Source organism: Vigna radiata, chromosome 6 (genome assembly GCF_000741045.1).
Source record: "Vigna radiata var. radiata cultivar VC1973A chromosome 6, Vradiata_ver6, whole genome shotgun sequence".
In the NCBI taxonomy this organism is placed as follows: Eukaryota; Viridiplantae; Streptophyta; class Magnoliopsida; order Fabales; family Fabaceae; genus Vigna; species Vigna radiata.
The window spans coordinates 19,930,243-19,942,092 of NC_028356.1; the positions used below are offsets into that span (position 1 = coordinate 19,930,243).

Sequence of the window (11,850 nt, forward strand, 5' to 3'; positions counted from 1 at the left end):
ATTTAAGCACAAGAATTTCATCAAAAATTTGAATTTTAAAGCGTAAATGTGGACATAAATATGCACTCATCACCTGTCATGTGGTTGGAACAACCTGTATCCAGGTACCACGACATCGCTTGCTTTGCATGGCTTTCTTCCTCAGCAACAGAAATGTATTTCACGCATTTCACTTCCTCTTCACACCTATCTGCGTTCTTGTACATTTGCTGCTTGTGATCTTTGTATGTTGTTCTCTGATCTTTCTTAATCTCGCCATGTGTTTTGACTGTTATCAGTATCACGTGATCTGAGTCGGATTCTGGTTCATCTTTGACAAGATTACCTTCGTTGTTGTCTTCTTTCCTGTTGCTTTCATTATGCCAACACGCAGAAGAGTAGTGGCCAAACTTGTTACACGTGTAACATTGCACATTTCTCTTATCAACACTTTTTCTACCTCCTCTTCCTCTGCGTTTCCCCCGGCCTCTATTATTCCCGTGATCGCCGTTGTTCTCGCCTTTGTTTTGTTCGGTGCTATAAATGGATCCTCCTCCATTTCGGCCTCCACGACCACCTCGTCTTCCTCTTCCTCTGCCGAGTCCTCGACCTTTCTGAATTTTGGCTTGCAATGCCTGGCTAGTGTTCTGTATTGCATCTTGTTCTACTGCCTTTCTCTCTAGCAATCGTTGTTCGTGGACTTTGAGTGAGTTTTGTAACTCTTCAACCCTCATTTTCTCTAAATCTCTGCTTTCCAAAATGGCTACGACAATATGGTCGTATTGAGGTGTTAAAGTCCGCAAGATTTTATGGACAATCTTCTTGTCCTTGACAACTTTGTCACACACTCGCATTGCGTTGACAATCACTTGAATTCTGCCAATGTACCCTTCAACAGTTTCTTGATCTCCCATGCTTAAAAGCTCGAACTGTCGTCGCAATGACTGAAGTTTGATCTCCTTCTAATTTCCAGCAGTTCCATATCCATCTTGTAGGATTTCCCATGTTTATTTGGCCGTTGTCGCCTTTGACACTTTCTGAAATATTGTCATCGAGATGCATTGATGCAAGATCATTCGTGCCTTACAGTCCAATTTCTTATTCTCTTTATACGCCTTCTTGGTTTCTTCTGTATCATTCTTTGCAGGTTCTTTGAACCCAACCTTGAAAATTTCATTAATCTCCTTGAACCCGAGGATTGCATCCATCTTGACGCACCAATCCTCAAAAATTTTCCCGTCGAAGACTGGTAGACTGCTCTAGATTAAGCCTGCCATCTTTGCAGCACGATCTTTCCTTCACCGTTGTCTTCTTGTTTGTCGCCTCCCAGGTTCGTGAACCGGACGCTCTGAATACCACTGATAGCGTGTGCGTGCAGATAGCGTGTACGTGGTGAGCAGTAGAGGGCACACGTAAAAACAAGAGAAAGAAGAGTTGGAATGCACAAAGTTATGAAACGAGTGATTTCATTTATCAGAACAATAGTGTATTTATAAACTTACACCAGCTGTCAAATGACAGTTAAATCAAATGTCAATTACTTAGATTTACACCTTTAACATTCAAGACTCTTGCTCCGTTGATCGTTGGAGCGACATTGTGTTAAACTTAGTGAGAAATGCTTAGAACTTTGATAATAATCTGTTTTAGTGGTGCCATCGTGTCAAATGAAGCAATCGGCGGAGTTTGTTGGAATTTGCGTCATCTACTTTGATTATGGTAATTAGGATCATAACTTGTTTGTGTTTTATGTTTTAGATTCTTTTATGTTCTTGGTTTTCTGTGAAATAGTTTAAGATATTGTCTGACAATAATGATATAAGAAGTGAGCGTTGATTTTGGCATGCTTTTAGGGACCAAAACAGGGACCAAAATAGGTATTAAATCTAAATTCTTTGTATGCTTTTAGGGACATTCATTTGGTTGTGGAGTACATTTTGATGAAAATGAAATCTTTTTTTCTTGGTATTTGCTGCCTTTTCAATATGCTACTTTCTTTATGTTGTTATCTGATGGGTGACTGAGGCTGGTTCCTTAGATATTTTCTCGTCTTTATAATTTTTCAGTTCATCATGTCAACACCCAATTTCGTCCGGGTGACTGAATAATAGGACTTAGTTTTTGTTTTTTTCTTGTTTTATTTTATTTTCATCTTTATTCAATTTTTTTTGGTATTTGATTTAGCTATCTTATTATTATTATTATATTGGATTTGTTTTTCTATATATATATATATATATATATATATATATATATATATACACACAAAAAAATATAAATAAGAAAAGAAAAGGAAAACAAAAGAGAAAAGAAAAAAGATGTAAAAAAAAAGAGAAAAGTGTAGTTTTTGTCTTTTAGTAAAAAAGTAAAGTAAAAAGAAAAAGAAAGGTTTTGGTTGGGGATAGGTAGTGGGTACGAGGTTGGACAGCGAGGGAGCAAGAAATGGTTTTCTGCAGGCACGCTTTGGACTAGCAGGGAGGCAATTTGTTTTGGTTTCACAGAGAGGTGATTTGAGATTTTGAGTAGCAGAGAACCACCTCCAACAAGATCTCCATTCCAAACCTCATCACCATTACACACACGCCATTTTTCATCTCCATCATAATTTATCACGCATAGTTCACCTTGACCCATGATCACAGCCATAGACACCCAATCACATTGTCCTCTTTTTTTTTCCAATTCCTCACCTTCAACAGATCCATCATTCAGCCCTCCCACTACCCTGAATTCATATACTCCCTCATACATCACTCTCGATAAAAAAAAAAACAGAGCCACCCCTTTCTCCATAACCAAAAAAAAAAAAACAAAATCCAAAGCAAAATAGACAAAATCCCAAGGTCTTCTTTCACAAAGACAGAATAACATTCAAAGAAGTTCATGGAATCATTGTCGGCTCATTCTCCATGCCTCTGCTCTAAAAAATATCGTAACCACCTCCTACAAATGCTTTTTCCATCTTCACCATCCGCACTTTGCCCATGGCCGTAACCGTCTGGCCGCACACAACTCCTACCCATACGATTCCACCATTTTCATCAACACTCACTACTACCAAATCAATATTCACTGGCTTCTCTCTCACGCACACCCGTAACCACCCAGAGGACATCACCATTTCACTCCTAATTCCTCCCTCACTCCAAAACAGAAAGGACTTTTCTCCCTCATAAGAGAACCAAAACCTGATTACCCCAACAAGAAAACGCATACACAACGTTTCCTCTCACTCACTCCCAACGGCTTTTGCTCACCACACTAACCCATCATCACCAGCACACCAACCCATCTCAACACCCAAAACAGATAACAAATATCAGAGGAACGAGATTCGAATGATGAAGGGGAAAGAGTTTCCATGCTGAGAAAGTCGAGGGTGACGCCACTGTCGTCGCTCCTAGTCACCTCTGTCAGCGGAGGAAAGTCCGATGGCCATTATAGTGACCAATAAGGACTAGTGGTGACGACTTGCATTCTTGGAAAAGTCTCTGGCAAGGCATAAATTGGCATAGAAATAGAGTGAGAGGCGACGGCGGCGTCTGGCTCCGCTGGCGACGTTGGTTTCGCGCGAGGAAGAGAAGACGGGAGCAGCGCTGTCGGCCCTGGGAAGCGCCATCGGCTCTTGGCAGCGTTGGCGACGTGCTCGACGGTGACGGTGGTGGGCTCGCTCAAGTGACGATTGGCGGAGGAGACGACGTGAGGTCACCAGCGATTGGGAGAAGGAGGTGTTTATTGGTCTCGTGCGCGAACAGAGAGAGGGGGAAGGACGCCGCAACCGGCAGTGGTTTCGTGGGGCGCGGTGTCGCCGACAACACCAAGTCCGGCAGAAGGTGGTGGTGCGGCGGCTGACCCGGTGGCGGCTGGTTTGGTGATCAACCCATGAGGCACACTAGAGAGAAAGCAGAGGCCTTTGCGTTTTCGTTTTGTGCAAATGGGAGGCATATCTCAGAGTTTGGAGGGAGTTGCGAAAAACCCTAATTGGGTTCTGATTGAGAGAAAAAGAACTTTGGGCCTAGACCCAAGGGATTCTGGCTGTGCAACCCCCCACTCGCACCCCCTTTCATTTGGGATGAAGCCCATCTTCGCTTCTGCAAACAAAAAAGAAACAGAATTGAGCATTGGGCCCATTTCGTTTCTGGCACCCCCCTAACTTTACAGTTGCACCCCTTCTCTTTGGATTGAATTTTTTCTGCCCGCCACCACTTGCATTCCCATTCGCACCCCCTTGAGCCTGACCAGCAACTACTACATGCCACCTCCAACTTTGCTGCTGCACCCCTTGGACATGGATCAACAAATTTCGAGTTGCACCCCCATTTTTGGCCATACACCCCTAACAGACTACAAGACCAAGAGCTTCAATATTTTTCAGCACCCCCGATTTTTAATCTCTGCACCCGTATTCCTATTGGGCTTGAACTATGATGTTTGTTTTATTGTCTTTGTTTTTTTATTTCTTTAGCTTTAGCATTTGTTTTATTATTGTGTGTTGTTATATCCGTTTGCTAATAAAAATAAAAAATATAAAAATATAAATATAAAATTTCTTTTACAAAAAATACCAAAAATATATTTTAAGGGGTCTAGCACATGTGTGATCGCACGCATCGTCCTTGTGCTAGAAAACCCTTTCTTTTTTATAAATAAAAATACCAAAAATATATTTTAAGGGGTCTAGCACATGTGTGATCGCACGCATCGTCCTTGTGCNTTTTATAAATAAAAATACCAAAAATATATTTTAAGGGGTCTAGCACATGTGTGATCGCACGCATCGTCCTTGTGCTAGAAAATCCTTTCTTTTTTATAAATAAAAATACCAAAAATATATTTTAAGGAGTCTAGCACATGTGTGATCGCACGCATCGTCCTTGTGCTAGAAAACCCTTTCTTTTCTATAAATAAAAATACCAAAAATATATTATAAGGATTCTAGCGCATGTGTGATCGCACGCATCGTCCTTGTGCTAGAAGACCCTTTTCTGTTTCTCACATAAAAATTACAAAAATACCAAAACATCCTTTCTCAAACAAACAATCAACTTTTCAGCCAGAACTACGTGATCCTTGATTCTCCATCCAAAGTGGAGATACGTAGGAGCAAGGCTAGTCCTTGTCAGGCTCACTTTCCCAAAATCCAAAAAAAAATTCAAATCTTTTCTCAAACAAATTTTTCAAACAATTTCTCAAACAAATTTTCCATACGATTTAAAGAACTACGTAACCCTGATTTCTCGGTCCAATTGAGAATACGTAGGAGCAAGGTCAATCCTTGATGGGCACAAAAAACACAAAAAATATTTTGTTTTCTTTAGAGTTTTATTTTTAGGGGAAATTAAACATGTTGCAAACCACATCAAGTTCATGTATTTAGTTAAAGGTATTGCCTTAGGGCAGGCGTTGTGGGGGTGCTAACACCTTCCCTACACGTAACCGACTTCCGAACCCATAATTTGGTTTTGTAGACCTTGCCTTATCATTTTACGGTTTTTCCGTAGTTTTCCAGAATAAACTATGGTGGCGACTCCAAAACATTTTTCAAATATTTTTTCTCTTTGGATCGTTGTCCCATCGCGATTCCGGTTGCGATAGATGGCGACTCCATTGGAGATTTGTGAGAGTCAGGCCATTTAATTATATGCGCGAATTTGATGTGGTTTTGCTTTGTGCTTTTCTTTCCCTTTTCTCAATCTGTGCTTGGTATTTGGAATAACTGCATGTGAATTGTTGGATATTGAACCCTAGGGTAGAAAACATGCTTATATCTGCCTGGGAAGTTTTCTGGTTGTTTTGCAGGTGAGGGTTTTGGGTATGCATTGCATTCTCCCTTCACACACACACATATTATGCATCTATTGAGTGGGGCCCTATACCCGGGTTTGACCGTAACTTAGAATTAGAGGAGTTGTGTAGCGGTGTCACTCTGGGATGTACTTCCTGTTTGGCTATCGTGAGAACTCCAGCTAGAGTTTGTTCTCTTCACTTGTGTCTCCTCATCTAGTTGATTACTCGATTGTTGTGGAGATGCTATGGAGGGGGCCATAGCTCTGGTGACCTTTGATCCTTAGGCTCAGGGAACTATCCTGGTGAGATTGCATATACTTGACCTTAAATCTAAAATGTTGAACCTTCACTAGGGCACAAAGGGAGATGTGTGTATCCTTATAACCCTCACTTTTGCTTAATAAAATCAAGCACCTTGTACATATCATTACATTGTTTTTTCTTTCTTTGTTGCTCATGTTTTTATGGTCTTGTCAAAATTTTGTGAGTTCTAGTCAGGAAATTATAAAGTTGTGATTACGGTAAAAATGGAAATTAACATGGGATTTTGANTCAAGGGGCATTCAAGTTTAAACTTTTTGAAGAAAAGCATACGCAATGAAGTCAAGGGGGGCAATATCTATCTCTTGAGGGATATGAAAAATATGACCTTGAAAAATGCATTCAGGAATGGGTGGGAATTTGTTGACCCTGTCAGAGGTGGAGGTCCAGACAACAACAATTATTGTTTTAGCCCAACACTATGACCCATTCCTAGTTGATGCCAACAATAGAAGAATTTGAGGAGATCTTAGATGTATTCCTCAAGGGAAACACTTTATACCACCTTGGGCAGTATATACCTGATTTGCAGCTAGCAAGGATAATGAAAGTTCCCCCTATGAAGTTGGAGAGTGAATTCATACTTAAAGGTACAACAAGGGACTTTCCTCAGACCTAGAGTAGTACTTGCATCGTTTGGTTGAAAAGGAAAAGTGAGAAACACGTGAATGTACTAGCTCTTATCGACTATGGTGTCATGCTTTTTCCTAGTACAAGGGATCTTGTTGACTACGCCGCCATGCATGCATTTACGGAATACAAAGTTTGCTCCGAGGATACAATCATTGTTGTCTTAGCTAAAGTTTATTGGACCCTTAATCAGTGTTACGAGCCAAAGACAAGAAAAAGATTATGTTGTTTATTAGTGTCGTATGTATGATTCATCTCTTGCATGAGTAAGGGAGTCTTGAATGTTACATGTCCCCTCGGTGAATTACTACAGTGTAAACCAAAGATGAAACGGACAAATGAATGAACGTTGTTCTGTGCAGGCTCAAAAGAGGAAAAGTTTAAATGGTGTGTCAAAGATGAAAGGAGCAAATATCATGTATCGCACATTGTTGCAGGAATTACCCTAATGTCCCCCTCATGGATATCCATTGTTGTGTGTGTGTCAAAAACAAAAAACAGAAAAAAAAAAGAAATACAAAAAAAAAGAGAAGAAAAAAAAACAAAAAAAGAAGAAAGAAAAATAATTTGGGTATCCTATGAGAGGGTCGTCAGCACCTGCATCTCTTACCACATTGCAGATCTTCTGAGGAAGAGACCTTTACCGAAATGCTTCATGCTAGGGACACTTGGGGCAACGTTGTTCACTTGGAGAGATGCCCGAGATCATGGACTATTAGTGAAAGATTCCCTTAGCCAAATTGATCAAGAAGAGGGTTAAGACAATCAAGTTCTCATTCAAGTTAATTTCTCCTTACCTAAAATGCGAGAAAACAAGTTCATAATGCTAAGCAGTGGGTGAGAGCAATAGTGGCAAAATTGAAGGAGGAACGACGTTGTCAAGCTAAAAAAAAGAAGGCATCAAAAAGCTGGTGATTCAGAAGAAAGAGTATGTTGTTGAACAAAGGGCGAGCTACAGAGTTCGAAGAGAGGCCTAAGATCATGGACTATTAGTGAAAGATTCCCTTAGCCAAATTGATCAAGAAGAGGGTTAAGACAATCAAGTTGTCATTCAAGTTAATTTCTCCTTACCTAAACTGCGAGAAAACAAGTTCATAATGCTAAGCGGCGGGTGAGAGCATTAGTGGCAAAATTGAAGGAGGAACGACGTTGTCGAGCTAAAAAAAAAAGAAGGCATCAAAAAGCTGGTGATTCAGAAGAAAGAGTATGTTGTTGAACAAAGGGCGAGCTACAAAGTTCGAAGAGAGGCCTAAGATCATGGACCATTAACGAAAGATTTCCCTTAGCCAGATTGATCACAAAGAGGGTTAATATAATCAAGTTGCCATCCAAGTAAATTTCTCCTGACCCAAATGGTGAAAAGTAATTTCACAATGCTGAACAATGTGTGAAAGCAGCAGTGGCCAAACTGAAGAAGGAAGGTTAGCATCATGCTAAAAAGGAGACATCAAGAATTGATAATTCAAATGAAGGAACATGTTGTTGAACAAGGGCNAATTGAAAGTGAAGCCTCTCACAACTAGCTTCCCTTACCAATGAAGCCATTGAAAACGTTCCTAAGTCATTAGCCGAGGCTGGGTCTGCATTGCCTATCTTTAGCCTGCTTAAGGGGATTGAAACATTCCTCAATTGCTGCAAGAAATCAATGGGAGAAATGAAAAATCTGATGGTTAAGGCCCCAAGGTAGTTGATCAAGACTTCCTACGCCTTTGTGAACTTCTGACTGATGGGTCATCCTATTGACTCAGTCTTATGTTAATTTCCAAATTATACCGGGGCAATCTTTTCACAGCTTTATAATTTCTAACTAGAATAATTGTTGTTTTTTTTATTGTCTTCATTTTTATTTTCTTCTTCTTAATTTGTTTCATCTAATAAAATTTAAAAAGAAAAAATCCAACATACCCTAAAGAGCTACGTAACCCTGATTTCTCGGTCCAATTAAGAATACGTAGGAGCAAGGTCAATCATTGTTGGGCACAAAAAACACAAAAAATATTTTGTTTTCTTTAGAGTTTTATTTTTAGGGGAAATTAAACATTTTGCAAACCACATCAAGTTCACGTATTTAGTTAAAGGTACTGCCTTAGGGCAGGCGTTGTGGGGGTGCTAACACCTTCCCCACACGTAACCGACTTCCGAACCCATAATTTGGTTTTGTAGACCTTGCCTTATCATTTTACGGTTTTTCCGTAGTTTTCCTGAATAAACTATGGTGGCGACTCCAAAAAAATTTTCAAATATTTTTTCTCTTTAAATCGTTGTCCCGTCGTGATTTCAGTTGCGACACATCATGAGGAGGTTATGTTCTTGTTGCTAAAAAGGTTTCTCAGTGAATGCTTTGAATTCATTTGTCTATTTACTTTCATTTTTTCATTGTAGAGGAATTTTACCATTTCTTGGGAGATACTCAAGTGGGCTGGTCAAAATTTTTTGGGGAGTGGATGCCAGAGTTGAGAAGTGGAGCTAGAAGGTCGAAATGGCTTGGAGATCTTCGGACTGGTCCACTACCTATTGAGCAAGGAGAGAATTGGGTACAACATGCTCATAATTGAACTAGGAGGAGAGTTGGAGGTGGAAGAGGAAGAGGTGGTGCTGCCACAACTGTACGCAAAGGGCCTTCACCAACTGTACCCATAAAGCGAACTGCAGGTGGTAGAAGCCGTGAAGCAAGATGGATTTATCTGACCCTAAACCTTGTGAAGTTTTACCTAAAAAATTTACAATGTCAATGCATTCCAATTTAATTGATTCTATTCAACCTTGTTATAGTTGTTGTTACTCATGTATGTAGCCTTCCATTGGAAACTGGGTCTGACCCAGATGTGTTTTTCAACATTATGTAGGAGTTGGAGGGATGTGGAACTATTAGTATTTTAAGGTTGTGAAAGGAGTAGTTGATAAGGTAGAGAAAATGTGGAGATAGTAAAATGTAAAAGTAATAGTTGGAAGAAGTGTTGTAGTTGTCTTAATTGTTGTAGATGTTGGCTTCTTGTCTACATACATCACATGGTAGAGTACATGGGTATTTATAGACCCATAGAATATTCTAGAATATGCTAGCCACAACTTATGTGGAATGTTCTAGATTTTTACATATGTAGACTATTCTTGATTTTTCTTCCTATCTTAGGCTTTTCTACAACATTCTAGAACTTGTATTACATTTGAATTCTTCTATCTAAGGTGCTTCTACATTCTTCTAGAATTTTCATTACACTTTAATACTCCTCCTTAATGCAAATTCGGTAACTCCAAACATAGTGCGTAGTAGTTCAAATCTTGGTCGTGGTAATGCCTTCGTAAAGATATCTGCAATTTGGTCTTCTGTTGGGCAGTATTCGAGTCAAATTTGTTTAGTTGTCTCTTCATCTCAAATGAAGTGATATTTAATGGCTATATGTTTTGTTCTTTGATGATGGACTGGATTTTTTTCTATTGCAATTGCCGATTTGTTATCGCAATAGATAATAGTTGGTCCATCTTGTGGTTCACCCATTTCTTCAAGTATTCTTCGTAGCCATATTGCTTGACTTGTGGTTTCAGTAGCTGCTACATACTTTGCTTTTGCTGTTGATTATGCCACAGTTGCTTGCTTCTTTGATGCCCAAGATAAAACCGGATCCTAGTGAGAAAGCGTATCCGGACGTACTTTTCATGTCGTCCATTGATCCTGCCCAATCACTATCTGTGTAGCCAATCATTCTTGAATTAGTCATGGTTTTGTACCATATACCAAACTCCTTTGTGCCTTGTAAATATCTTAAAATTATTTTTCCTACTCCATAATGAATATGACTTGGCTTTTGCATGAATCTTGATAGAAGACTTGTAGCATACATAATGTCTGGTCGTGTGGCTGTGAGATACAAGAGACTTCCAATTAAAATCCTGTAGCGTGATGCATCTGCCTCTTGTGCTCCATCATCTTTTTGTAGTTTGTCGTTTACCACCAATGAAGTAGTGACAGGTTTACAACCATTCATCTTGAACTTCTTTAGTAGAGCTTCAATATATTTCTTTTGAGAGATAAATATGCCTTCTTTTTGTTGTTTCACCTATATACTGAGGAAATAGTTCATCAAGCCAAGGTCGATCATTTCAAATGTCTTCATCATGTCTTCTTTAAATTCTTTCATCATCTCCATATTGTTTCCTGTATAGATAAGGTCATCGACATATAAAGAGATAATGAGATGGTATTGACCTTGTGCCTTAATATATAGTGTTGGCTCACTCTTGCTCCTCCTGAATCCTTGATCTATGAAGTATTTATCAATCTTGCTATACCATGCTCGAGGAGCTTGCTTTAGGCCGTATAATGCCTTTTTCACTCTTAGTACTTTGCCTTCATTTCCTTTTTTGATGAAGCCTTGTGGTTGTTCAACATAAATTTCTTCTTTGAGCACTCCATTTAGAAAGGGTGATTTGACATCTAGTTGATAGATGTTCCATCCTTTTTGTGTTGCAAGAGCTATTAAGACTCTAATTGTATCTAAGTAAGCAACTGGAGCAAATGTCTCATTGTAGTCTATTCTTGGTTGTTGTGAGTATCCTTTAACGACCAATCTTGCTTTGTGCTTTTGTATAGTTTCATTAGGATTAAACTTTGTTTTATATATCCATTTCACTCCTATGATGTCTTTTCCATGAGGGCAATTTACGAGTTCCTAAGTGTTATTCTTCTCAATCATTTTAATCTCTTCTACCATGGCCTTAACCCATATTTCTTGCTTTGATGCTTCTTCATAACAGTTAGGTTCAATCATGGCTATATTGCAACTTTCATATATGTCTACCAAAGATCTTACTCTTCTTGGACTAGATTCAAGTGAAGAGTCTTGTTGTTGTGGAGGTGGAGAAAGCGTACATGAATTTTCTACCTCTTCTTGAGTTTATTTTTTAACAACTGTTTCTTCCTCCCAATTCTAAGAAGCATTTTCATCAACTTCAACATCTCGACTAACGATGAGCTTTTTTGTTTGTAGGTTGTAGACTCGATAGCCTTTTGACTGTGTGCTATATCCCAAGAATATTCCTCGTATAGTCTTGTCTTCAAGCTTGTGCCTCTTTTGATCAGGAACATGTATGTAGCAAATAGATCCAAATACTCGTAAGTGTTTAGCTGATGGC

The 11,850-nt window shown here is 39.3% G+C and overlaps 1 protein-coding gene across 1 annotated transcript; it reads right to left on the minus strand.

Annotated features, from left to right (window-relative positions):
• Positions 1-10,259: 10,259 nt before the first annotated feature.
• On the minus strand, positions 10,260-10,703 carry LOC106763547 (uncharacterized mitochondrial protein AtMg00810-like). Its single transcript, XM_014647721.1, has one exon. It carries the CDS (start codon positions 10,701-10,703, stop codon positions 10,260-10,262), a length of 444 nt encoding a protein of 147 aa, XP_014503207.1.
• Positions 10,704-11,850: the final 1,147 nt, after the last annotated feature.